The following is a 27,665-nucleotide window of genomic DNA, read 5'->3' on the forward strand; positions in this document are numbered from 1 at the left end:
GGGGGAATTTAATTAAATTGCTGGAAAGGGCTGTAAGCACATCTGGATCCAATATGTGCCGCTTTGATTTTTTTCTTTCTTTCTTTCTCTTTTTTTTTCCTTTTTTTTTTTTTTTTTTTTTTTTAGTTCACTCTTTTCCCATCTCGCTGTTGAAGGAGGGGGGGAATAAAAGGGAAATAGCAGAGCCACGGAGTATTGGTTCATCTGGGACTGACTGGGATTCCTGGCAGGGAAAGAAAGAGAGGGAGAGAAAGAAAGAGCAGAAGAGAGGCAGAAAGAGAGGGAATGAGAAAGCTGGGAGAAAAATCCTCACCAAGGGGCTGGCTGGGGTGTTTTACAATGCCACCACAGAGACAGGGAGCTGGGAGGCAGCGGGGGGAGTTGTGAGGGCTGCAGGGGAGAGGAGGAGGAGGAGGAGGAGGAGAGGAGCCAGCGCAGGCCATGCTGTACTTTTGGGGTCTGGCAGGGATGGAGGGAGAAAGAGGAGCTGCTCAGTAAATCCAGAAATACCATTCCTGCTGGGAAAGGCAGGGCTGGGCATGGGGGACTCCTCCAGCAACTGCCCCAGGCTGTCACCCCTGTGGGTGGCACTGCCCTGGGGGTGCAGGGGGTGCTCTGATCCCCAGCCCGCGCAGGACACGGGGCTGGGCACCCACCCATACCCAGAGCTCATTTCTGGTCCTGGCCTGGCACTGCCAAGCCCCCACAGTCCCCTCTGAGCATCCTCCAGTGCAGCAGCTCCACAGCCAGAAAATCCTTCAGCTGTGGATGAGCCAGCCCAGCCTCTCTGCCACAGGGCAGGATTTTGGGAATGTTAGGAGGGAACAGCTGGGTGCCACAAGGAGCAGCACCATCCCATCCCATCCCATCCCATCCCATCCCATCCCATCCCATCCCATCCCATCCCAGGCAGTGCTCCAAGGAGGCTGCACTGCCCCAGCCCATGGTTTTGGGGTGAGCAGGGGCTGGCAGAGCACATCCAGCTCCAGGCCATGTTGAGCACCATGGAAGGACAAAGTGTGGGCACAGCATGAGAGAAATATCAGGAAACCCCTAGGAAAACACAAAGTGAGATTACAAAAAAAAAAAATATAATATTTAAAATATTTTTCTTGTGAGAGGAAGATGAAGGACTGGCAAACAGAAACTCATCCATGCCAAGGGCTGCAAACCCCTGAGGAGCCCAGCAGTTCTGGCCCAACAAAGCCAGACTCAGAGCTCACACCCAGCTCAGCAAAACCCAGCTGCTGGTGCCAGGCAAAGCAAAAAGCAAACCTGCTCAGCTTTGTCCCTGCACCACCCACTTTGTTTTGCCCAAGAACCACCTTGCCAGCTTCGAATTCCATTTTAAAACACAATTTTTACCAAAAAAATAAATTAGGAGAGCTTGCACAAGCGGGTTAGGAAACACCAGGGGTGTGTGTTTCAAACAAGCAGGTCTTGCTTGGGATGCCTCGTGTGGCTGGTGGTGTTAAAAAAAACGATGCTGGGAAAAAAAAAAGGGCAAATCCTACAGCTAAAAAGGAAATTGCATTAATACAGATTGTTTTATTTAAAAAAAGCAAACCCTGACCTCTACTTCAAAAAAGTCATTAGACATTCTCCTTCTGAAAGGCCGACCGGGGATATTACTGAAAGGCCAGTTAATTTCTCAATGACTTACTGTTCTTGCTCTGCTCATGGAAATGTGTAAAGAGTTGGAGGGTAATTTAAGGCACCCTGCAGAAAGGTGTGTAAATCTTTGCATGTCTAAAGAAACTTTACCAGACCGCTAGGACTGGGAAAAAAAGAAAATGCTTGCCCTCCTTTTTTTTGTTCTTTTTTTTTTCTTTTTTTTTTTTTTTTTAACTTTCCTTTGGAACTCTGATCCCCTTTGATCATAAAAAAGGTCATATTTCAACCAAAAAAATATCAGCAATCACAGGGCCCGAGGAAGTGCGAACCCAAGGGGGTTTCACCGACGATTATTCCTCCCATTTAATTATTTAATGCCACAGACTGAGGGAAAGCTGTCTCCCCTGGAAAAGCCAGACAGTTCAAGAATAAGGTCTGGCCCTAAACAAGGAGGAGGAGGAGGAGGAAGAGGGTTATAAATGGGAATGGGGCTGCTCCTTGTGGCAGCCCCATCCTGCCCTTGCCCCTCCATGGGCCAGGAGCAGCCACCCCCAAAATAATCACAGCAAGCTGTTGTCAGCCCTGGAGCCAAGAGGGGAGTCTGGGGCACCCCAAGGATGGGGGTCCCCACTGCCCTGGGCACAACCAGTGCCCACTGCTGAAGGGTCACCGCCAGGGCTGATCCTGGGGCAGATTTTCCTGGATTTGGAGTCATCGCCATCCTGGGGAGGGTCTGTGCCTGTGATCATGGTGGAGAAAAGCAGGATGGAGTGAGGAAAAGGTGGCACCGGAGTGTGGTGGTGCCAGGGGTGATGCAGCAATGCCCTCCCTGAGAGCAGGGAGCAGCCAGGAGGGCTGCTGGCGATTTATTTGTGTTCTAAAATACACACGGAGTGTAGGAGTGCGGTGGGCACGGGGGGACAGGGGACACGTCGGAGAGCCAAAACTCCCATCCTTGGGAGCATCCCTCAGGGAAACAGAAACAGGGGCAGTGTGACAGTGTGACAGCAGCCCGAGATTTACACAGCCTAGGAGGGGACAGAACCCGACACCGCGGCTGGCTCCCGGAGCGCCCTTAGGGCCACAAACCGGACCGACAGAACCAACAAAATGACCCAACCACAACAAAAAGGGGGAAGGGAGGTTGGGCTGGCTTGTTTGCACACTGGAGGAGCCCCCCGCAGAGCCGCAGAGAGCCAAAATCTGCCTTCAGCTGCGCCCCTTGCGGGCTGGAGAGCTCTGCGGAGGCGCTGCCCCGTCAGGAAGATCAGATTTGGCAGCGCCGGCCGCCTTAAAAATCCGACTGCAGGGGAAGGGAGCGCAAGGAAAGCTTTCGACAAATGTTAAAATAACTCAGCCCGGGGTTTGCCTCCCTCGGCCGGGCTGGAGCAGGGATGTTTGTGAGCTCAGAGCCGGCCCGTCCCGCTCCGAGGTTTCGCGTGGAACCCAGCGCAGCCCCGTCCGAATGTCCCCGCAGCGGCGGGGCAGGAGAGCGGCTGGAATGGAGGGGAAGGAAAAATTTAAGTTTCACCTCTTCGATTTGTGCTCATCGCCCCGAGCCCGGCGCTCTCCGGACAGCAGCAGCCAGCCCCGGGGTCTGCCCCTCTCCTCCCTCCCTCCCGCTGCCTCCGCCCTGCATATCTGAGTGCATGTATACACACATATATATAAATATATATAATTTTAAAGAGGAAAAACTCCTTTTTCCCGGTGGCTGGTTTTCATTAGGGAGGTTTCTTTCTAACCCCAAGGGAAGCAGCCTATGAGTTTTTAACTGTGGTGCAGGACGTAATTATCTCATTAAGGCGAGAGAGCCAGGCTTTTCCCAGGGGAGGTGACCTTGCTGCGGGCTGGATGGGGACCGGAGGAGGGGGGTGCCTGGAGGTGGAGGGGGGCCGTGTCCCCCGCTAACCTGCGGGTCACCTCTCCCTGCAGCCCCTCTGCCAGCCCGCCCCATCCCTCCCCACGGAGCGCAGCCACTTACACTTGTTGATAGAAGCACTTAAACAGGGCTGGGGGGGTGATGCGGATGGGATAAGGGGGGGAGAGAAGGAGGGGGGGGAAGCGGCTCTGCCCCCTCTCTGCCCCCCTTTCTGCCCCCTTTCCGCGCTCGCTGCCGGCGGGGCTCGGTCCCTGGCAGGGGGGCAGCTCGCAGGGCCGGGGGGGTTGAGGGGCCGCCCCGCTCGGCTCAGAGCATCAGAGCAGGGGCGTTTGTTTGAACAGCTCCAGAGCAAAGAGCAGGGGAAGAAAGTTTGGGCTGGGAGCGTGGTTTTTTCCCCAGACGTCAGCACAAGGCGGAACAGGGGCTGGGGAGGGAGCCGGACTCAGGGTAGCCGTGATTTTTTTTTCCCCTTATTTAAAAAAGAAATTATAATTAATTTTTTCTTCTTTTTTTTTCTCCTTTTTTTTTTTTTTTTTTGGTGGGGGGGTGGGTGGGGAAGGGGAAGGGGGCCGGGGAGCGGCCCGGCACCTCGGGCTGGGCTGCGGGCTGGGGGTGGGAGCCATGGACTCGGCGCCAGCCTTTGCCATGGACAAGCCGTTCGCCCCCGGCGCCGTGCGCGGCCCGGAGCCGCCCGAAAACGCTCAGAGCCGGAAAAACTTCAGCGTGAGCCACCTCCTGGACCTGGAGGAGGTGGCGGCCGGTATGAACGGGACCCCCGCGGCCGGTCCCCCGCCCGCCGGTGGCGCCAAGGCCATCCCGGAGCCGTCGGGAGGCAGCAGCGGCAGCGAGGCAGCGCCCCAGGACGGTGAGTCCCGCCGGGCCGGGGTGGGCAGCCTGGGGATGGGGGGGTCCCCGCCGTGTCCCCCTGCACGGGGAGGGCACCCCGGACAAAGGGGGTCGGTGTCACCCCCAGAGGGGTGGGAGGCGAGCGGCGAGGTGGGGATCACCCGACGGCTGCGGGAGAGGGACCCCGCACCCGGGCAAAGGGGACACAGGGACCCCGCAAGGGCACAGGGACCCCGCACCGTGAGAGAGACCCCGAACCCGGGACAGAGGACAGGGACCCCGCAGCAGGACAGGGGGCACACGGACATTGCAGGGGCACAGGGACCCCGCAGGGGCACAGGGACCCCGCACCGGCCCGCACCGGGTCCGGGGCGCTCCCGGGAAGTCGCTCCGAGCCGGGGCTGCGCGGCCTGCGGGGTCCCCACGTCCCCCGGGGCTCCCGGTCTCGGTTTCCGGGCCACTGCGGGGACCGGGACACAGCGGGGACCGGTCCCGTCCCGGCAGCTGCGCGACCCCGGCATCAGCGGGGACAGAGCCGGGGCTGGGACAGGAGAGCGGGACGGAGCCGGGAGACGTGAGGGGACAGAGCCGCCGTTTCATGGCGCTCGGTCCCGGCCGGAGGCGCGTTTCTAACGGGACAATCCCGCTCGCATCTCTCCCTCCGCGCCGGTCCCGCGCATCCCCGCTCCGCTCCTGGGGTGAGCAAGGTTCCCCCCGTTCCTGTGTGCCGGGGCAGCCGACGGCCCCCGGAGCCCCCCGAGGCCGGGTGTGCCCTCGGGACACAGCGGTGACAGAGGGGAGGCAGAGCCCCCAAGCCCAGAGCCCGGGCCGGTGCCCTCCCCGAGGGGTGACACTCCCCAGAACTGCCCTGTGAGGCACAGGCTGGGCTGTGCTACCCCACGCTTGTTTCCTACAGCCCTGGGTGCTGACAGCCCTGCCGAGGGCTCAGCCCATCGGGAATCTGTGCTGCTGAAGGGGCTCGGTCCCTTCAATCCCCCGGTGCTCTCTCTGTCCCTCCCGTGGCTCCGACACTGCCTGCAGGTCTGGAGCATCTTTCTCCAGCCCTCATTCCCTGCACAACCTCCTCCCTCCATGGAGCAGCCCCACTGAGCCCCCAGCCTGCTTCTGCCGTGCTGAGGGCTGGGCGCTGCTTTTTGGGGTGGTATCTGGTGTTCTCAGTGTTATTTTCCACCCTCCCTCCCTTTCCCTTGGGTTTTGTGTGTACTTTCAGCAGTGCTGTGGGGCTGTGGGGAGGGTTTCTTCTGCCTGTGGGGCTGTAGGGGGACAGTATTCCATGTGGGATCAGCACAGCCTGGGGAAACCCAGCCCTCAGCAGTCTCACAGGGCTGTTTGCAAAGCAGCAGAGACACAACTGCCCTGTTGGGCCCCTGATGCACCCAGAGAACCCAGCGTGGACCCAGCGTGATGCCAAAAACAGAGTGAGAGGCTGCGCGGTCACCACAAGGCTGTTCTTCACCCTAAAGCCCATTCCTCCCAGGCAGGGCCCTGGGGTTTGCAGAGCCCAGCAGTGCTGGCCCATGGGGGATATTCCCCATTAGCACCTGTTCTGGCAAGCTGGCATGGATGGAGGCACCATCAGCACCCGGGATGCTCTGACAGGCTGAGCAGCAGCTGAAGCATTTCTGAGGTCGCAAAACACCCAAGAGTTGGGAGCAGTGGGCAAGAAGAGAGCAAGAAAACAGAGACAAGAACCTGTGTGCACACAAAGCTGGACCTTGGAGACCCTTACCTGCTGCCACTGCCTTAACTGGGATGCATTTTCCTAAGTTGAGATGGAGAGACCTGAAATACCAGGCAGATATGCTGCCTTTGTGAGTAGCAGCCTTTTGCTCCAGATCAGTGATGACAGCAAAGAAACTTCTGCTGGTGACCTTATCCTCTGTTGGCATCCCGAAATAAAACAGCCTCTTGGGGTTTGCTCTCCTCTTCCTCTTCACCATCGTGGGGTTTTCCTGCCAGAGGCGAGTTTGGAGCCCCACAGCTGCTGGCAGTGGGTTTGTTGTGAACCCAAGTGCCCCTGCATCTCTCTGTAGGATGTGGCTCTGAGCTCCAGCCAGGAGCCCTTGGGGGCTTTGTGCTGCTGGGGTGGAGGAAGAGCAGCCCTGGAACTGCTGTGGGACCCCTGGAGCTGCTGTGAGGCTGTGGGACTCCTGGAGCTGAAGCTGTGGGACCCTGCACCAGGCAGGGCTCACCGGGGACTGTGCTGGCAGGGCTGGCACAGGGATGCTTCATGCAGCCCCAGGCTGTGCCCAGCAGGCTGAGACCCCACAAACCCCCTCCCCTTCCCCAGGGAAGCTGCAGTGAGAGGTTTCCATTCCCAGAGAAGCTCAGGGCAGGGATTTATTCTCTGCAGAAGGGGATTCAGCCCTGGAGGCAGCCCCGTGTCCAGGGCCCTTGGCACAGCTCCCCTCCAGGAGCCCCTTGCAGGGCTGGCATCCCTTTCCCCGGCACTTTGGAGGATTTTGGGTACCAAAGCCATGCCCAACTCCCTCTGGGCTTCTCAGCCCCTGCCTTGGCCCCCAAACTGCCCCTTAGTGTACCCAGAGCATCCTCCTGGGACGGTGAATACAAATATCTGTGTAACACATTGCTCCCGTGACACCCAAAAATCAGAAATCCCACAAGCCAGGCAAGAGCAAGGAAAAGTCAACAGGGTGGTGAGAGCTCATTCACACCCTCATCTTCATCTTCATTCTCCCCTGGAGTGGTGCATCAGCCTCCCATGGAAAACCTTCGGCACAACTTCTGAGGTCTTGAAAGCTTGTTCACCTCCTTTCATTAGACTAACAAATAATGTGTAACGCGAAACATCTGTTAACAACAGCCCTTAATGTTCTCAAGATGATAAAGCAGGAGGGTAATTTTAGCCAGCAAGCCTTGACTGATGGCTTTTCAAACAATGAACTCACTTTTGGTGCCGCCTGGGGATGGGAGAGGGAGTCGTGCACTGGCTCCGGCACCGCTTTGGGGCTGAACGCTCAGAAAGAGTCACTTCTGTCACAGCTGAGCTGTGGCCCCTCCAAGGGGATTTTTTAGCATTCATTGACCATTTATTTGGCTACAGCCCCTGGGACCTGGCAGTGGGATGGGGAGGTGTGGTGGCCCCTGGACATCCCATTTTCAGAACAGTGCCTGAGCCCCTTCCTAAACCCCTGGGACCCTCTGGCCTGTTCTGGGGCTGTGAGGATGCTGAGCAGAGCAGGGATGCAGGAGAGGAGAGGAGAAGCAGCACCCAAAGGGGCAGAGGGCATTAAGATGTTGTTACAAGAAATTGGCTTTAATTATGTAAACAGAGCAGCTGAAAAGGGAGAGGAGAGGCAGGGAGGGACAGGGACCTGGCATCAGAGGGGAAAGGGGACTTGGTGCTGGAGTAAAGGTGGTGAATGATTGCCCAGGCAGCCCCAAACTCCTCCCAGGGCTTGGGCACCTTCCTTGAGGCAGAGCCTGATGTCCCTGTGGTGTCCCAATCCAGCAGGGACTGTGCTGGCCCTGGCTCACAGGACGAGGTTTGGCTGAGCTGCCTTCCCAAATATCCCCCATCAGCCATGGGCACAGCTTGGGGACACCTTGGCCTCTGTGGCTGGGCTGGCAGGAGGCAGCTCTGTAACCCCAGGGCCAGGATGTACCTTGGGGATGTGCCCTGGGGACATCTGTGCCTTTGGGGATGTGCCTTTGGGGATGTGCCTTTGGAGATGTGCCTTTGGGGATCTGTGCCTTTGGGGATCTGTGCCTTTGGGGATGTGTGCCTTTGGGGATCTGTGCCTTTGGAAATGTGCCTTTGGAGATGTGCTTTTGGGGCTGTGTCTTTGGGGACATCTGTGCCTTTGGGGTGTGCCTTTGGGGATCTGTACCTTTGGGGATGTGCCTTTGGGGCTGTGCCTTTGGGGACATCTGTGCACAGAGATGGCTCAGCCACAGCTAAACCCAGTGTCATTAACCCCTGGCTGATCCCCTGTGCTCAGTGAGATGGGCCATGGGCACAGGGACACAGCTGAGCCCCCCTAACCCCAGACCCACCAGACCTCTCTCTCCAGCTCCCACCTGCTTTCCACAGCCCCAAAACTGCTGGGCACCCTCCAGGCTGCTGTGCTGGGAGGCTTTCCCTGGTTTCTGGATGCCACACCAGGGACAGGAGTGTGTAGGGACCCCAACACAGCCCCTGTGGAGGGGAGGAGGCTTTGGGAATTGTCTGATGGATGAGGCTCAGCTCTCCAAGAGAGGTCCCTGTTGCTCAGGGTGGCACCACCGTGCTGGCCATGGCGCATGGGATGGGGTTGGGATACTGGATGGGTGGATGGATGGATGATAGAGGGATGGATGGATGGATGGATGGATGGATGGATGGATGGATGGATGGATGGATGGATGATAGAGGGATGGATGGATGGATGCATGGATGGATAGATGGATGGATAGATGGATGGATGGATGATAGAGGGATGGATGGATGGATGGATGGATGGATGGATGGATGGATAGATGGATGGATGGATGATAGAGGGATGGATGGATGGATGCATGGATGGATGGATGGATAGATGGATGGATGGATGATAGAGGGATGGATGGATGGATGGATGGATGGATGGATGGATGGATGACGGATGGATGGTGGATGGATGGATGGTGGATGGATGATAGAGGGGTGGATGGATGGATGGATGGATGGATGGTGGATGGATGGATGGATGGATGGATGGTGGATGGATGGATGGATGGATGGATGATGGATGATGGATAGATGGATGGATGGATGGATGGATGGATGGATGGATGGATGGGGGGCCTGACAGGTCCCAGCTCACCCAGAGGTTTCCATCCACTCACAGGGAGCCTAGCATATCCCAGCCAGGAAAAAGGGGCTGTGGGGAAGGATCCATGCTGTACACCCCAGGCTATGCAGGGGACAGGGGACAGCCCTGCACTGTTCTGCAGCCAGGCTTCCCCTCCATGACTGTGGTTCTTGTCCTGCACATGGTCCCCTGCCCTGCACAAGAGGAAAGTGATTCCTCAGGTCTCATCTGTCCATGAGCTGCCATGGGGTTGGTGTGCTGCTTTCCCATGGCACAGGCAGGACAAGGGGCTGAATGGGGTCAGCACCCTGCAGAACCAGCCAGAGCAGCACAAATCACTGCCAGGCACAGGCAGGGCTGGGGGCACAGCTGGGAGAGACCCCAGGTCTCACAGAGCTTCTGGCCTGGGGTTCACCCTGGTTCCACCCTCTGTGCTTCCCAGCCCTGCAGGGTGACACGCACCCACCACCCCAGTGACATCCACGTCCCTCCTGCTCCTCCCCTGGTGACCCTGGGTCACCATCCTGCTCTTCCCTGTGCCCTGGCTGCTCTCAGGCTCTTACTAACACCAGGGCTCTGATTTGGGGAAGATTTGCCCCGAGATGAGCTGAGCACCCCCGCCTGTGCTCCGGGCTCCCCTTGCCCCAGCTCGGGAGGAATTGCCCTGCCCACCCTGAGCCCTCTCCAGGGCACAGCAGACACATCCCAGCACGTTCCTGCAGCCCTGCAGGGCTCTGGGGGCTCCCCACACGTGCTGTGCTAGAGGATAAAGGGCAGAAATCCCAAACTCAGGACCTGGGCAGATGGGAACCCTCTGGCTGGGGGAGCCCAAGAGCTGGAGCAGCCTTGGCTGGGCCAGGAAAATCACGTTTCTCCCCGACTCCTCATTGCTGGGATGTTTCTGTGCTCAGCACCCCCAGCGAGCTGGGTTTTGGCAGGCATTGCTGTGGGGGATGCTCCTTCTGAAACCCTTTCCAGCAGGGACAGTCACGGCCTGGCAGTGTCCAGAGGGGACACTGGAGGGGTCCTGCATGCTGTGGGGACACAAAGCTTTGCCCCACTGCCCTGGCAGCCCTGGCAGCACCCACTGATGTGTTTTAGTCCCCAGCAGCAGCTCAGACAGCCCTGGCACAGCCATGCCCAGCCCAGGAGGGTGCTGGGGTGCAGGGACACCTTGCCTGTCCCCCCCTGGGCTGTTGTGTCTCACTTGACCAGGAACAGCTCAGTGCAACACTATTTCCCCTCTCTTCTGGGCTGTTATTTCAGGGAATGGGGCTGATTCACAGGAAAAATATGAAATTTCGACTCAGTGCAGCCAAGATGGGTGAATTTCAACGAATCAGCATTTTAAGAGAGCCTGGGCGTGTGTGTGTAGCTGGGAGGCTGATGAAATGATTTGGGGCTTTGAGGCTGTGTGTCAGGAACCCTCCTCCCTCCCAGGCAGTGGGGCTGATCCCCCTCACCCAGGGCTGGTTTCCTCCAGCCTGGGGGAATTCTCTCCCCAGAGCTGCCAAATCCTTGAGCTGAGGGGATGAGTTTGAAGCAGGATGGGGTCTGGGTGCTTTGGGGTTGGTGTCCCCACGCTGGCACCCCATTCCCTCCTTGCAGCATGAGCAGAAGCTGGATGGAGTTGTCGTTCCAGGATGGGATCCCTGAGCCAGGGAACTGGGGCAGAGCATCCTTTAAAATGCTGGGCAGTGGGCTATGGCTGGGGTGGGCAAGGATTTAGACCAGGCTTAATGCAGATCAGGCTTTTGCTGGCTGGAAAAAGCAATTTGGATCAAAGTGGGAGTGTGGTGGGCAGAGGCAGCACCCCCTGCCCAGCCTTGGTGATGCCCAGAAGGGTCAGGCAGGATGAGAACAGCAAAGTTTTGGGGAGAAAGGGCTGATTTGAGGTTCCAAGGCGTTTTTCCGATGCCTGTTGACCAGGACTGCCCCAAAACGACCAAACTGCTTGTTTTTCTAAATTTCCGAGAACTAACACAGAAATTCCTCCCCTCGCCCTCGAGGCATTCCCGATGTTTGCCTTTGCCCGAGGGACGCATGACCGCGGGCGGTGTTTTCCAGCCTTCCCACGGCTGACGAACGCGCTGTCCGTGCTCAGCATCCCTCGGCAGCCCCTCCGTGCCCTCGGTGTCCCGGCAGAGCCGGCCCCGGTACCGGGACCCGCGGGGACATCCCGGGGCAGCTCCTCGCGGGGGAACTGCGGGATAAACGCGGCGCTGATGTTGCAGGAACTGGGGGAATTGCTGCAGCTTGTGGGGTTGTGCAGCCATCCTGGGGACATCCTGGGGACATCCTGGGGACATTGGGGTCCCCTTTGCCGCCTCGTCCCCGCAGCCCCAGCAGTGCGCGGTGCGGGTGCGAGCGGCAGCCCGGAGGGTGTTAATTGAGCAGGAGGGATAATGAGGCTGCGGTGCTGTGGGTTTGGGGGGAAAGCAGCCCCTGGGAGGCTGGGCAGGGCTGGGGGGACAGCTCAGGTCCCTGGGAGCCTCCAGAGAGCGGCAGCGCCAGCCGCCGGCCCCCTCCCCTTCCCTCCTCATCCCCCTTTGAGCGCATATAATAAAGCAGCTTTTCAGCTGCGGCTGCAGTGATAGATCAGGAAGAATTGTATGAGTCTATTAAAGTCTGTGTGTCTCTGAATGGAGACTGTGGCTAAGCCAGGCGCCAGGCTCGCGCATTGAACCAGATGTGGAGAGGCGCCATCCTTTCCAGCCACTGAATCCGAGAGGCTGCAGGCTTCACACGCAAGGAAACTGGAGTGCACATGGCAGGGGAGCCGGGGGAGCGGCGGGGAGCACATGGCAGCGGGGCACATGTGGGGAGGGGGCACCGCCCGGGGCTCCCGCGGGCTCCGCAGCCCGCCCGGGGCAGCGCTGGCACCGGAACCGGGGGGCTCGGGGGGCTGGGACAGCCCGGGATGGGAACGGCACCCAGGGATGGAAATGGAACCCCCGGGATGGGAACAGCACCCCGGGATGGGAACGGCACCCCGGGATGGGAACGGCACCCCAGAATGGGCACTGCACCCCCGGGATGGAAACGGCACCCCCAGGATGGGAATGGCACCCCCGGGATGGGAACAGCATCCTGGAATGGGAATGGCACCCCCAGGATGGGCACGGCACCCCGGGAACGGAATGGCATCCCCGGGATGGGCAGGGCACCCAGGAATGGGAACGGTACCCCTAGAATGGGCACGCCCGGGATGGGAACGGCACCCTGGAATGGGAAGGGCATCCAGGGGGAGCTGAGCTGATCCTGGGGCTGCTCAGGGCACCGCAGTGGGTGTTTGGAGGGGCTGCTCTGCACCCCGAGATGGGCAGAGGGTTGGCATTGTGCCAGGTCATGCAGGGCATGGCTGGAATTGGGTGGGGATTGTGCTGTCCCCAAACTGTTCAGGGCAATACAAGGTATGTGTGGTGATGTTAGCACCCCAAACTGTTCAGGTGTCTGTGCTGGGGTTACACAGCACCCCAAGCTGTACAGGGCATTGCAGGGTGTGTGTGGTGATGTTCCACAGCACCTTTGAGCTGTACAGGGCAATGCCAGGTGTGTGTGCTGGGGTTTCATGGCACCCCAAGCTGTTCAGGCCATTGCAGGGGGTGGCATGTGGCTCTGAGCCATGGGAACCACGCTGTACCCCAGGTCCTGCAGGGCATTGCCAAATGTGGGGGTTGTGTTGCACCCCAGGATGCCCACAGGACACTGCCAGGGCTGTCAGGGTGCCCTGGGGGTGGCAGTGGCAGTGATGGGGCAGGGGAGCACACAGGGGACCCCAGGCACAGCACTGGGGTGCAAAGGGCCTGGTCCTGCAGCAGCACAGCTGGGGAGGGCACAGGATGCTCATGGGCACCTCCTGTCCCCAGAGCCAAAAATGGAAGGACAGAAGGACGGCAGGAAAGACAGACAGATGCCATCCTGCTGGGGACAGCTGTGGCTGGCAGCCCATTGGGCTGGCGAACCCATGGATCCCATGTCCCCAGCAGAGGTGTGAATGCAGGGGACACAGGTGACAAGGGGACACAGGTGACAAGGGGACAGCCACTGCAGGGCTGGGCTGGGGCAGCTGCCACGCTCCTTCCTCACCAATTTCACTTTCTCATCTGGGCTGGCCACATGGCTGTAATTTGGGGGTTGTAAATACCTCAGGGGAATTTTTAAATTCACAAAAAAACTGTTTTCATTTAAATTAAAAGACACTCAAGCATTTCTATTAGTATTAGAGGTTTATAAAACTTAAAACAAATGTTGAAACTAAACTACCAGACACTGTTCACTTCTGGAAGCCCTCAGCATGTTTGACATGACCCAGTTACCCCTTGGGCTGTAAGTTTTAATTCTGTATGAGAGTGTCAGGGTGCCCAGGGTGGCAGGAGGGTCTCCATGGGGAGCTGGAGGGGATGAAGGCTTGGAGGGATGAGGGTGAGATTTCAGCTCTGCTGACCTTTGTAGGAGCCTGATGTTCCTGTCATCCCCATATGTCCTGACTGTGATTCTGTCCCCACTGTCCCCATCCCTGCCATCCTCACTGTGCAAGGTTCTGCTGTAACCTGGAAACAGTTAACCAGGCTGGGTTAAAAAAAAAAAAAAGATACGAGCCACTTATTAAAATGAATGTTTTACAATAAATTTGGCGAGAGGCCACCGACCTCAAATGCAAACCAGACCCGAGGACAGCAGTGCTGCTGCTGGCAGGGGCTGCAGGGACGTTTGTGCGTGCAGGGACCCTGGAGCAGGGCAGGGATGGGCTCCCAGGGCTGGGATGGGCTCCCAGGGGATGGAATGGGCTCTCAGGGGATGGAATGGGCTCTCAGGGGCCGGGATGGGCTCCCAGGGGGGCTCACACCCACCCCACACCCAGCCAGACACTGGTGGCTCTCAGCAGGTGCTGCTGCTCACTGATCCAATGGGTGCTCAGTGCTGGCCTGGGTGTGACAAACACCCTTTTGGCCCCAAAAAAGAAAAGGGGTTTGGGGCAGTGGCAGTGGGCAGCAGGAGGGGACAGCATGGGAATTGTCATCACTCCCTTTGTCCCTTCCTGCCTCCTTCCCCCCTTGGCAGTGACCCTGATGCAAGGGGGTCTCTGCTTGAACCTCGTGGGACTGGTGTTGGGTTTCAGTGCCAGATGCCACTGGGGCTGCCTTGCTTGGGCTTTTTGCCTATTAAATTTCAAAAAACCACCTTTTTGGAGGGGCTGTGGAGGAGAGGAAGGCTGGGATCACCATGCCAGGGGTCCCTGGCTGGGAGCCAGCCCTGCACACAACGTTCCTGCTATGCAGCCCCGGCTGATTTAGTTTTATTTTTCAAACACTGAGCAAAAGTCCCAGGGAGCTCTCAACACCGTGATGGCCTGAGGCACTCCCCATCCCCTTCCCAGCCCCCAGGAAAACTCACTTTGCAGCTAAATCCAGGATTTTGGTGGTGCTTTGCAAGGCAATGCTATCCTAGGCCAGTGCTTGCACAAGTCTCATTAGTGTTAATTAATTACACGTCTGTGCCCTGCTGGGAAACTTGTTAACATGTGAGTGATGCTGGCACCTCTGTGGCTGCATGGTGGATGCACCAAATGGTGCCTGGAAGGTCTGCAGGATGGGAAGGGAAGAAACTTCTGTGCTCAGCCCTGATGAAGGGCAGCAGGGTCCACCATCCCTCTCTCCGGAGCCTGTGGGGAGCCACGATGGCTCTGTCCCTCTGTCCCTCTCTCCAGAGCCTGTGGGCAGCCACAATGGCTCTGTCCCTCTGTCCCTCTCTCCAGAACCTGTGGGGAGCCACCTTGGCTGTTCCCTCTGCCCAGACCCCTTTCTGTGTGCCTGGGGCTGACCCAAATCCCAGCATTTTGGCCACAGGCTCTGGGCTGGCTTTCCCTGAGCCACAGATTCACACATTTCTGAGCCACCACGGCAAAGTGGGGAGGCTGCACCCCCGAAGGGCAGCATCCCCAGGAGCATCCCAGGGCTGTGAGGAGCAGGAGAGCCCCAGCACTGCTCTCATGCCACCCCAGGAAGGACTCCTGGCTGGCAGATGAAAGCAATGAATGTCTCCTTGCCGGGAAGGCTCCTGGCTGGTGCTGCCTGGGGGAGAGCCAGAGCCTTTTGTTGGTGCCTGGGCCTCCACCGTGGGGGCTGGCAAATTCACAGGAGAACAAAATGGAAATTCCTGCTCCCCCGTTGGTCGGTGCTGCTCGGAACTTGGCTGGGATCAGTCAAACCCACCACGCTGTCTCCTCCTGAGGCACTTGGCTGTGCTGGGAGGGCTTTGGCTCCTGCTCCCCCCAGCCCTGCAGCCACAAACATCTCTTGAGGAGCCCTTTGGTCTGACAGAGCCTCTCGGAGCATCCTTGCAGGAAGGCAGGAGCGCCCATCCCGATTCCTGTCCTGCCTCCCCTCTCCCTCTCTGGCCTTTGCAGGGGACACCCAGGCTGGCACCACTGTGGATGAGTTTTTGGAGGCTCTGTGTGACTCCAGCCCCAATTAAGAAAAGAGGGACGCCAGAGGGGTGTGAACCCCTTTGAGCTGCACATTCCTGTGCCATGAGTAGGGATGATGCCAGACCCTGCCAGATCCTGACCTCTCAAAGCCACTGTACCCAGCAAACCCATGCAGACAGTGGACATTCCAGGAGCCTTTCCCCCTCACTGTGGCAATCCTTGAGGGCAATTTGGGCACTCGTTGTGGAGCAGCATTGCCCCAGCTCAGCTCCCCCGCAGCTCCCTCCCCTCGCAGCGCTGACACAATGGAGGCAGCGGTGGCTCTGGAGCCGGGACAGCCCATTGTGTCGGGCTCCTGTGAACCCACGGGATGCTGCTGGCAGCTCCCGAAAGCCCCGAGCCAGGCTGGGTCCCCACAGCCCTGGGAGGGAACATTTATTTCCCTTGCAGAGCTCCGAGCCCGGGGATGCGCTGGCACTCGGGGCCTGCTGCCCTGGGCCGGTGCCACCATCAGGGCACAGCCAGGCAGTCTGAGCCCTGCGGGCCTCAGTGGCCCCAAAACGGCCCCAAAACGGCTCCACAATGGCCCCACAATGGCCCTGCTCCAGGTCCTGGGGTGCAGGAGCCGGGCGGGTGGGGAAGCGCAGCTGGAGCCACGCTGGGCCCAGCGCTGTCGCAGATTTGGGTTTGTCTCTGGAGCTGTTCCTGGGGCTGTCAGGGGGTGCTGGGGGTGCCAGGCTCTGTGGGCTGCTGGGCTGCACCCCGAGCCAGTGATGTGTCCCTGTCACCTTCCCCAACCTCTGTCACATGCAGTTCCCAGCCAAGGTAAAGGATGGGTGGTGGCACCGACTCTCCCAGATCCTGGACTGTTCCTAAGTCCAGGAATTTCTCATGCTGCTCAGCCTACTCTTACTCCCACCAGAGCTTTGTGGCCAAAGATGTTCCCCAGCCCCTTCCTGAGGCCTGACAGCATCCCACCAGCCCTGCCTCCTTCTTCAGGGAATGTGGCTGCAATTAATTCATTAAATGCTTCCGCTGACGCAGGAGCTGGCTGTGCCAAAACGCCATTCCTGGGGCCTGGCCTCAGCTGGGTGAGCCCGTGCTGGGCTGTGCAGGAGCCTCTGGCATGGTGGGAGGTGCTGGGAATGTTCAGGGACTCCTGAGCCCTCAGGCTTTGCCTGCAGCCCTGTGGATTTCAGCAGCTTTCAACTTCCAGGGCATCCTCTCTAAATCACAGCACAAGACTTGGCTGGCTGGTTCTTTACCTGGTGTTTCCAGCATCTGCTTCCCTTATTCCTTCTTTTCATTATCTTCCTTCTCCTTCCTCACTGTGGCTTCCTGATCTTCCCCCTCTTGTGCACCTGGGTTTTGCAGCTTGGCTGCCCTGGCTCCAGAGCCAGCTCTGAACCCACTCACAGCTCCCAGCAGTGAATTTGATGGCTCACTCTGGGCTGGAGCCATCCCTGAGGGAAGCAGTGTTTCATGACATGGGGATCTTCCTTTTCATAATCTTTCTTTTCCCAGCATCCATCTAAGCATCATGTTCCCAATGCATTTTCTGCACTAATAATGAACTGAAAAAAGGATTCAGTGCCACCACTGGGTTACCAGCCTGGGCTGGACACATCCCTGGGCTGGACACATCCCCACTGGTACAGGGATGCTGCTGGCTCAGCCAGAACCTTCCTGGTTTGTTCTGGACTTGCTCTGATGGGTGCTCAGACACCACACACCATTCAGAGGTGCAAGGGGAAAACCTCCTGAGCTCTGAGGGTGTGCATGGAGCATCCCTGGGGCTGCAGCACTGCTGGGCAGGATCTTCCCAAAAATTGTGTGGCTGGGGGTGGAAAGCTGTGGTGCTGGGTGGTTTCTGGCTGGTGCAGAGGCAGCTCTATAACCATAAAACAGGCTGCTGCTGCCTGTCAGTGAGCACAGGCTAAGGCCCCCCCGGGACAGCCTTGGCCTCTTTCTTGGTCCAGGCTTTTGCTGCTCCTTTTTAACAGAGACACTTTTCCCCCAGCAAAACTGGCAGCCTGTAAAAACGTGTCAGCGTTTCAGTTTTTTCACAATTAATGAGGTGAAACATCCTCGGAAACATTTCGCTGTAATGTTTCTCCAGTAGCTGGGACTTGCCCCTCTCTTAAATTTTTCATGTTCGCCACTTGAGCCGAGGAAAGTTTCCTTCGGACTCAGCACATTTGGACCCCCCCAGCTTCAACCTCCCCCCAGAGAATTCAGCATTCCCGGGGTCTGTGAGGCTGGGCTAGGCTGGAGGGGTACAGGGAGGGTCAGGATGAGGAGGTGGGAGCCTGGGGAGGGGCTGACAGCCTTTGTTCCCCATATCCATGGCTGTTGCCAGTTTGGACCTCACAGCATCGTGCCAAGTAAAGCTGGGGCTGGCATCCTGAGGGCAGGGGTTGGTGGCCCCAAAAGCTTCTCCCCTGGGTACTGGGGTGAAACTATGCAAAAAATGGGGCGAAACTATGCAGAAAATGGGGTGAAACTATGCAGAAAATGGGAGTTTCACTAATATGGTTTTGCCCCCAGGCTGGTGCTGTGCTGCTCCTGTGCACCAGGCTGGGCTCATGGGTGGGTGCAGGAAAGGAGCTGTACCTGGTGACTCAGCACATGTGGAGGGTCAGGTTCCAGGCTGCTCCTCAGCCCCCTAGGCTTCCCAAGGTGATTTGGGGAGATTAAAGAGCTGTTGTGGTGTAGACATCTCCCACCATCCCTTCTGCCACAAGCCCTGTCCTTCCTGTGCCCATGAGCAGGGACAAGTGCCCAGCTTCCCTTTGGCCTGTGGAGCATCCCTCCTGCTGTCCCTCCTCCCTGCAAAGCCCTGATAAAACCCCTCTGGGCTCCCGGGCTGTTTCCAGCTCCATCCCAAGGCAGGGTAGAGTTGGAATTGGCTGCTGGAAAGAGGGAGCCCATGTACCCCCAAATCCCACCTTGGCTTTGGGTGTCTCAGCTGAAATCTGTGGAGCAGAGCAGAGCTGGAGAGGGCGCACCCCACGGAGGGGCAATTCCCAAACCCCAGCTCTCTGCAGCCCGAGGGGAAACACTCCCTCCCCATGATTTAGAGGAGAAGTTAAACAATTGCACATGAGGCTCTGGCAGACGTCATGGCCGGAGCTCTCCTCGCTCCCCCGAGTGCGAGGGGATGAAGGGAGTGCACATGTTTACCGAGAGAGACCATGGGAGAAACGAAAGACATTGTTTTTCCAAAGGATTTCTTGGCTGTAAAAGACCTCCACCACCCTGCGGCTTCCCTGATGAAGGCCCAGCGTTAATTTGTTAAATCCACATCAAGTGCCCAGAGAACCCGTTGTTTATTTTTGCTAATTCAGCCGGCCGAGATCAAATTGGGGTTTTATTTGTTAAGGATAAACCTTAATTAATAAAAGCTATTTATTTGGCTAGAGCCGGCCGCAGCCTGAGGGTCAGATATGCCACGATCATTATTTCAAGTAAAACAAACCCAAAATGTCTCTCAACAGTTTGAAAAACGTAGAAACTTAGAGGGCTGAATTTATTTGTCTTAGGAAGAATTTACAGCTAATTCCCTCCAGGCTATTTCAACCCTTAAATTATACCCAAGAAGAAAAAAAAGGAGGAAAAAAAATGCCATTCCAGGCGTAGTAGGGAAGTAAATGGTACAGCAGATTTGATCATTTTGGCTTGGGGGGGTGTGAAAAATTTAAAGCTTAAAGGGTCTTTGGCAAACTGCTCCAAATAAATGGAACGTGTGAAATAATTTAATGACAGAAAACGTTTCAGGGCCGTGGGGGCTGCGGTGCAGTGGAAAATGAAACACGTTGGAGGACATGTAGCCTGGGCTTTTTTGCATGAGAGGGTTGAACTTGCTGCCTTTTGAACTGAAAAATGGGGGTGTTTGCACCCCAAAGCCAAGTGGTGGAGTTGGAGTCAGGAAAACTTGTCCCAGATGTGGTGGTGCTGATGGGGAGTGGGATTTGCAGCATCCCTGGGGAAAGGACAGGCTGGGGCAGCAGGGGTGCTGCTGGGCAAACACCTTCCTCTGGATGAGTATTTTACAAATAAACCCCCCAAAGTGGGTGTCCAGAGGGGAGACTGAGCATGGCTGGCAGTACAGCCCATCCCTGACAGATATCCCAAGGGATGCCTGTGTTTCCCTGCCTTTGTTTCCCTGCCTCTGTTTCCCTGCCTGGGTTTCCCTGCCTGGGTTTCCCTGCCTGTGTTTCCAGGGTCAGGCAGAGCTGTTGGGATTGTGTTGGTTGATCTGGATCACAGCTGCTCTGAGCCCATTTACCGTGCACTAATGGAGCTCTTAGTCAAACCCAAAGCCTTGGTGGGAATCCAGTGAAAATCACCTCTTTGCAGTGCTGTGGGAGTTTGAGGGCAATGCCAGCACGAAGGCTGAGACCCGCCAAGTCCTTCCTGTGGGAAACTAATGGAAGCACAGAGGGCAAAGGCAGGAGTGGGAGAAGGGGCTTGCTTGGTGCCCAGCTGAACCAGCACAGCTCTGCCCCAGGGCTGGTGCTGCCTTTGCTCCCAAGCTCTCCCTGTGGCACTGTCCAGGCTTGCCAGCATTGGTGCTCCCACAGGGAGAAGGGTTTAGGGGTGGCTCCCAGCACCCCATGGCATCTGTGGGGCACAGAGCTGTCCCCAGGCACAGAGGAGGCTGGAGGTGACGCAGGACACATCCAGCACCCCAAAACTCATCCACATCACGGGTGAAAAAGTCTCCTGTCTTTCCTAACAGTCTGGGGCAATTTAAGGCGTTTTTTTGTGATGCACATTGGCCCATCCTGCTCTGTGCAAAGCCCCCTGAGCCTCCCTCTCCCCATCCTCCCCCTCATGTCATCTTTCGTTACTCAGTAACGTTATCCCCCCTGTTTTCCCCCTTTCCCTGCATTTCTTTTCCTTTCAGCGGAAATTGTAATCAGTGGAAGATAAATACAGGGAAGGGGCTGGGGGGGAAGGCTCAGGAGCCCCTCTGACCTCAGGGCTGGCCAACCAGACTGGTCCCTTCAGCCCAAATGAACCCCCAAATTATGCCTGACAAAGGCTTTGGCTTTCTCCACGGCCTCCCCAAGCACTGTTTTGGCACAGAACAGTGATGGTGGAAGCTGGTTTTAACTTTGTGCAATTACAAACTCTTATTCCTGGGAGCCCGTCGGGCTGGGAACTGGTTTCCAATTCCTCCATCAAGGTGTCAGCAAGTCTGGTTGAATCCAAGTCCTCCTGATGGCAGTGAGAGGACAGGGTGTCTTCAGAGGATCCAACTCATCCCCCTTCCCATCCCTCCTCTGATGCCACAGAGAATTGAGCCATGCTCATTTTTGGGAAGCTGATTTGGGGTTATTAGAGCCTGTCTGATGGAGCAGATCCAGCCTAACTGTACCCTGTAAACCTGTCAGACACTCACCACCAGCAATTAGGGTGGATCTGCCTGGTCCCACAGGCCTGCAGTGCCTGAGCTAATGAGGAAAAGATGCTGATCCATTACCAAGGCTCATCCCCGGGCAGAGCAGAGGATCCAGGCAGGAATTCCATGTGTGGAGCTGCCTCTGCCATGGAAAGATGGCCTGGAAAAGGTGTGGAAGGTCCCTGCATTAAAAGCAGCAATAGGGGCTGAACAAAATGCCCCACAACCAGCCCAGGGTTTGCAGGTCTCCAAACCCCCAGGAACTGCTGGTGCTTGGACACATCCTGATCCAGCTCCATCCTAAACCTCGACCCCAGCATGACTGCCAGCCCCATAAGGAAGCACTCAGCACCACTTGTCTCCTGTGGCTCTTTAGCTGTTCCTTCTGTGGGTTTGGGGAGATAAAGACCAGCCAGAAATGTGGCCAGATCCTACAGAACTGGATCGAGGGCTAATTTCAAAAAACTTTCCTCCTTTCTTTCAGCCCAATTAGAGTGGGCAAGGGAAATCAACACTATGGAAAAGTCCTATAGCCAGGTTTAAATTGAGGATGAAGCCAAAGGGGGTTTATAAATTTTATTTATACATTTCCCAGGGTTCTGTTGAAATCACTCTCAGTTTGGTGAGGGGCAGTGGGTGCCCCTGTGACTATTTTGAACCAAACCCTGATGTACCATTTCCCCAGAAGCCCTGTGGCATGGTCATAAACCCACAAGGAAACCTCTCACCCTGTTACATCCTGCAGCTCTTTCCCAGCCTGATGGTTCCCATTTCAGTCCCAAGCTCCCAGAAAACTCAGGGACAGCCATGGCTGGACTTCATGTATTTTAATCCAGCGGCTCGTTAGCTCGCTGGAGGAAAACAGAACCAAAAAAGGAGTTTAACTAAAAGGGGCAACTGGAAAGCAGAGACTGGCAGAACATTTGAAGCTGCAGGAGGAAGTGCTGGAGGGAATTCTGAGAATTTTATTTGTGAGACACGATTGGTGGTAAAGGGCAGCCCGTGGTTTCCTGGCTGGGGAAAGGGTCTCAAGCCCACACATATTTCAGGCACTGTCCATCGTGTCTTCACCCAGCCAAGAAGGCCATGTCCAAAATCCAGGATCACAGATTGCTGATGGTCAACCAAGGCCAAGTTGCACCTACAGCACAATTAATGACCCAGAGAAATGCCAGTGGCTGCAGAGAGCCCTTAGGAGAATGGTGTAGTTGGGAATATAGGAGTCTTAGGGACTTGATGAAAAACTTGCTGTTGGACGTTTCATGGCTTGAATTATTCAGAGTTAAGGTGCAAGAAGGTTTTTCTGGCCTTAAAGATCTTGGAAGTTTCCTCTTGCTCCACAGCTTGATGGTATCTTGAAGCAACAGAGTTAGTACCTCTTCCAGTAGATTTTGTTTGTTGCTCAAGCATTATCTGAAAATGCTGGTCTTATTAAATAAATATCAAAATTAATATTATTAGCAAGTATTTAATTTGTGAGCATACTCAGGGAGTGGTGAGTTCTGCCACCCTGGCCTCTGCAACGATACAGAGCAGAAAGCCCCAACATACCCCTGCCATGAATCAGAATGTCATAAAATTATTAACATTTCAAATAATTCCAGAATGCTTTCCCACCAGTAGGTACAGATTGGATCCAGATGCTTTATGAACAGTAAGAACCATTAACCAGTACCTCCACAAGGGAGAACGACAGCGAGTCGTGCTCCCCATGAAGCCTTTGCAGGAGCTGACTGGGTGTCTCAGAAAAAGCCTTCACGAAATTGCCCAAACCTTATGATATTAGTGACAAAGAGGAGATTAATCTCAGCCTGGCTGACAGCCCAAGATCAATACTGAGAAACCAGACTACACCCTCAGCTTCATGTTTCCATGAGGCAGCAAAGCCAGAAATAAACACTGCGGAGGCTGAGCCCTGCGAGACGCGGTGCCGCTTGCTCCGAGCTCTGAGGAGCAGGGCTGGAAGAGCAGATGCTTTGGCTCCTGTGTCACCTTGGGGACGTGCCACAGCTGGGGCCTCGGGGGTGCTGGAGGTGGGAGATGAGAGCCACACCTTGGGGGTGTTTTGGTGCTGGATTTTCATCACCATTCATGAAAGCTTGACTTGAAGTCTTAGCGAGAGCTGAGCTCCAGCTTGGATCAAGTGCAGCCCCAGAATACACTGAGGTATTCAAAATCATGGTTTAGCCAGATGTGAAACCACCACAGGCCTTGGTGAATTTTGGGGTTAACCCTAAGCTCTAGCAGGTCCCAAAACATGTTTTGATTATCATGGACATCACAGGGTTGCACATATCCCCACCCTGGAGGGAGCAAGGCTGGCCCAGAGCAGGACACTGCAGATTCCCAGGAGGGCTTGGGCTTGGCTGGGTCAGGGGGTCTCACACGGGTCTGGCTCTCATGTGGCTTCTGTTCCTTCCCCACAGGGGAGAGCCTGAGCCCAAGCTGTGGGGCAGCCAAGAGGAAGAAGAAGCAGAGGAGGAACCGCACGACCTTCAACAGCAGCCAGCTGCAGGCTCTGGAGAGGGTCTTTGAGAGGACGCACTACCCCGATGCCTTCGTGAGGGAGGAGCTGGCCAGAAGGGTCAACCTCAGCGAGGCCAGAGTTCAGGTGAGCACAGGTTTGCATGGGAGAAAACAGCACCTCTGCCTCGCCCCAGGCAGGAGCAGGGACTGTCCCCTCCCTTGTTTCATCCTGCACATCACCATGACCCACAGGACAGATGGCTGGGACATCCCTGAGTGCACTGGGTCCCTCTGACCACCTTTCCACCTTTCCCCATCACAGGTGTGGTTTCAGAACCGGAGGGCCAAATTCCGCCGTAACGAGAGGGCGATGCTGGCCAACAGATCGGCATCCCTGCTCAAATCCTACAGCCAGGAGGCAGCCATCGAGCAGCCCATGGCACCACGACCCACTGCACTGACCCCCGAGTATCTCTCGTGGACCAGCACCTCCCCGTACAGGTAGGTGGAGGCTCTGGAGGAGCTGGGGAGGAGGCGGCCACAGGACAGGGCTGCCTAGAGACCGCTGCACTGCCCCAGGATTGCAGCCCTGTGCCACTGCTGGGGATCTGGGGAGCTTTATGAGGCTGAAAGGAGCTCGTCTGACTTGGCTTTGGAATAATTTAAGCTGTCTGAGCATCCATTGCCCAATGTTGAGCAGGCTTCTCTGCCTCCTGCATTTTGGGGCTGGAGCAGGCGCCCTGGTCCTCGCAAAGGATTTGCTTGGCCTCGTGCTGACCCTTCCCACATCTCGGCACAGGAGGTGGCATGGGTCCCTTCTGGTTCCCAGCTGTTCGTGTTCAGCCATCACATCCAAAAGCACAAAGCAGGGCCTCTTGGTGCATAGTTTGAGGGGTTCCCACATCCATCCAAGCCCATAAAAATGCTGAAGTCTTGGCTGGTTTTGTGAGAGATCTCCAACAGGGAGCAACCAGCCTGGCCTGGGAAGCCAGCAGGACCACAGAGGGCATGGGGTCTTCTCCATGGGCCATTCCTCATTGCTCCCTGCTCCCTCCCACAGCACTGTGCCCTCCTACAGCTCCAGCGGGACCGCAACGCCCGCCCAGGGGGTGAACATGGCCAACAGCATCGCCAGCCTGCGCCTCAAGGCCAAGGAGTTCAGCCTCCACCAGAACCAGGTGCCCACCGTGAACTGAGCAGGGCAAAGCCCATCCCGTGGCCTCCTCCAGGACACAGCGTGGAGCTCCCGTGCCAGGCCCAGGACAAATCCTGCCCAACACACGTGCCACTCATCCAATGTCTCAGCATCTTCTCTCCTCTTCCCTTCCCTTCTGAAGGTAGAGTCAGTCCCAGGCCGAAGTGGCACATAATTATAGCCACATATGGAGCGAACTTGGTTAGAAACTTGCTTTTCCGCACACCCTTATAATAACGGCTATATATACACACATACCCCCCACACGCTCTTCGAGGACAAACAGACTTGCCAAGGGAACAAGAATTTGCTTCCAAACATGGAAGGATCTTGGACTATTGGATTTGACCAATTTGGGTATCTTGCCCAGAGAGCCAAAGAGTTATTGGGTCTTCTCCTCCCGCAGGGACACCGTGGGAGGATCATGGGCCCCCCTTTCCACCAGGCTGTGACTTGTGGCGCTCAACTGTGTGTGCCAAAGCTGATCCATGCGTTCATTTCTTTGTGCAACCCCGGCCACAGTGTGGGGTTTGGGACTTCCCAAAGTTTGGGGCTTTGTGAAGCTGATGGCTCGCCCATGCCATGGCCAGTCTCGGCCAGCCCTCTGCACTGTGCTTCCTGCATTTATGAGCTGCCTATGCTGGTGGAATCGGGCTCTGTCCCTTCCTAGAGGGGCAAGCAGAGCTGCAGCACCTCAACAGACCCTCCTGGAGCCTGTGAGCTCTCCCATGAGCCAGGGATGCATCGCCAATCCCCAAGCAGGCACCGCTGCCCTGCCTCGGTGGATTTGCCAGCAATTCTGCAGAGCCCCAGGTCATTGAACAGTCCCAGGGAATGAGAAAATTGGAAAAAGCTGTTGGGTTTCAGCTGAGTAGGCGGCTCCCAGCGCTTCGTGCCAACGAAGGCTTTGCCTTCCGGAGGCACAGCCTCCCCGTCGGCAGCTCCCCAGATGTGCTCGGGGCTCCGGGGCCGGCGGCTCCATGGGGGGAGCCTTTCTTGGTTTTGCAGAAAGGAAATGGTTTCCCCCCTCATCCCACCCCGCTGTGCAGCCTAATGAGGTTCCAAGGTGGGGCGTGCAGGGGATGGACGTGGGGTGGGCAGCCTGGCCCTGAGCCATGGGGCTGAGCTGTGGAGATGCAGCCTCCACCTTCCCCGCTCCACAGCTGGGGTGCTGGAGGTGTGGGGTATCCCTGTGGACAAAGCCCACTGGAAACCACAGCACCCTTTCCTCACCCACTGGAAAGAGCCACCAGCCAAGCATGGGGACACCACCAGCTCAGAGGGGTGGCCTGGGCGGAGAAGACACAGCCCTGCTTCCCTAGAAGGGGTTGGTTTGGGGGCTGCAGCAATGGATCTGAGGACAAATAGAGCAGTTGCTGAGGTGCCTCCTCCAGGTAAACATTCTCTGGTTGGTGACACTGAGGCTGAAAGTGCCACAGCTACAGAGTGCCCACCTGAGTCCCCAGAATGGAGCATCCTCTCCCATTCCCACCAGAGTGTCACTGCAGCTGCATGTGGGACCCATGGCTGTGACACCGGGGCCATCAGCTGCACCCCAGGCAATGCCAGCATGGGGGGACTCACCTGATGGGAGAACCTTCTCCTGTGCCTGGGGGTGAACCAGCCCCTCTGTCCATCCTGCCTCCAGCCCTGCCTTCTCTGCTTCACAGCTGGGAACAGCTTCGTTCTCCTCCTCAAGCCTGGCCGGCAGGGACAGGGCACAGCCTGCCTGACCCTGCCCACCTCCTCCAGTGCCACCCTTAACACCCACCCTCTGCCCCCATCTGCATTTCCAGGGCTGGTGTCCCTCCCATGTGCCATGCCAGCTCCCCACACTGCACAGGGACCTGCCAAGCCAGGGGGAAGAGGGATCCACTGTGGATGAAACCATCCACCCTGAGAAACACCACTGGGGCAGGAGGAGGGGGCCAGGGGGGTCCCATTCCCATGGAAAGCACAGGGCTCTTTTTTCACTTATACAAGATGAAACCACAGGGATATAAATGTCGCTGCCTCTTTGAGAACATTAATGAAAATAAACCCATTTAATAGTTTGCAGATGCTGTTTCTGTAAACCTAAAAAAAGCAGGGAATAAATATTTCTTCACTAAATATCTATATGTATATATATATTTGAAAACATTTGCTCCTAATCTTAGGGCCCCTCCTTTGCTGTGCTTTTGGCAGCTTATCACAGCTTGTCAGTCAATGCTGAACTCACCAAGAAGAGATACAAATTGCACCCATGGAGGGGTAGCAGGATCGAGGGATTATTGTAATCTAAGCTCTCTCTCGCCCTTTCTATTTGTACATTTCAATTACTTGTAACAAGATCCATGGTGGATTTGGTTTTTTTTTTTTCTTCTGCATGTCTGTGTTTTGGAAATTTTTGTAAGGTTTTTGTAAAAACAACTCTTGTGAAATAATGGAGGAATAAATATTTTACTGAGTAGAGACGTGTCAGTGCATGTGATAGGCACCTGAGTCTTCCATCACCAGCCTCTGTGGTTTCCCCACCTGGCCTGGACAAGCAGCCTGGGCAGAAATTGAATTAAGAGGCAGCAAGGAGGGTCAGATTCTGCACAGAAATTGAGCTGAAAGAAACCAAAGGGTAGAAATAAACCATCGGATTGTAGAGCACTTTCCAGGGAGCAAAGGCCCACAGGTGCAGAGCACCCAAAACAAGAGGAATCAGTGATCAGGCAAAGGTGATGCCAAGTAGTTGAGACAAACTTAAACAGGGCTACAGAAGCTCACAGTGCTGAGCTATCAGGCAGCAGATTTAATGGATTTAATGCAATGTGGAGAGGTGTGAAGATGTGCCCAGGGAAACTGCCCAGCGCATGCTCAGACTGAAAGGCAGTGAGTCAAGTGGCAGGAATTGCTAGGAGAGGATCAGAGAGCAAGGCAGAAAGTGTCCACATTGCACAAATAAAGCCTGAAATCCATTGCCCCAAGATACTGTGGACATCAATGCTATGGTGAGTTCAGAGAGGGAGAGAAAATCAATG

At 56.3% G+C, this 27,665-nt stretch overlaps 1 protein-coding gene across 2 annotated transcripts; it reads left to right on the forward strand.

The window, feature by feature from the left end:
* Positions 1 to 4,068: 4,068 nt before the first annotated feature.
* Positions 4,069 to 26,993, forward strand: PRRX2 (paired related homeobox 2). 2 transcript variants are annotated; one of them, XM_074556064.1, is made up of 4 exons: positions 4,069 to 4,361; positions 23,420 to 23,604; positions 23,782 to 23,960; positions 24,538 to 26,993. In XM_074556064.1, the coding sequence occupies exons 1-4, from the start codon at positions 4,118 to 4,120 to the stop codon at positions 24,653 to 24,655; spliced, it is 726 nt and encodes a 241-aa protein (XP_074412165.1). In that variant the 5' UTR covers positions 4,069 to 4,117; the 3' UTR covers positions 24,656 to 26,993. The 2 variants fall into 2 exon arrangements, with proteins under 2 accessions (XP_074412165.1, XP_074412164.1); XM_074556063.1 differs by having other exon boundaries at positions 24,520 to 26,983.
* The last annotated feature ends 672 nt before the right edge of the window (positions 26,994 to 27,665 follow it).

The sequence above is a fragment of the Zonotrichia albicollis genome, chromosome 21 (genome assembly GCF_047830755.1).
Source record: "Zonotrichia albicollis isolate bZonAlb1 chromosome 21, bZonAlb1.hap1, whole genome shotgun sequence".
Classification (NCBI taxonomy): Eukaryota; Metazoa; Chordata; class Aves; order Passeriformes; family Passerellidae; genus Zonotrichia; species Zonotrichia albicollis.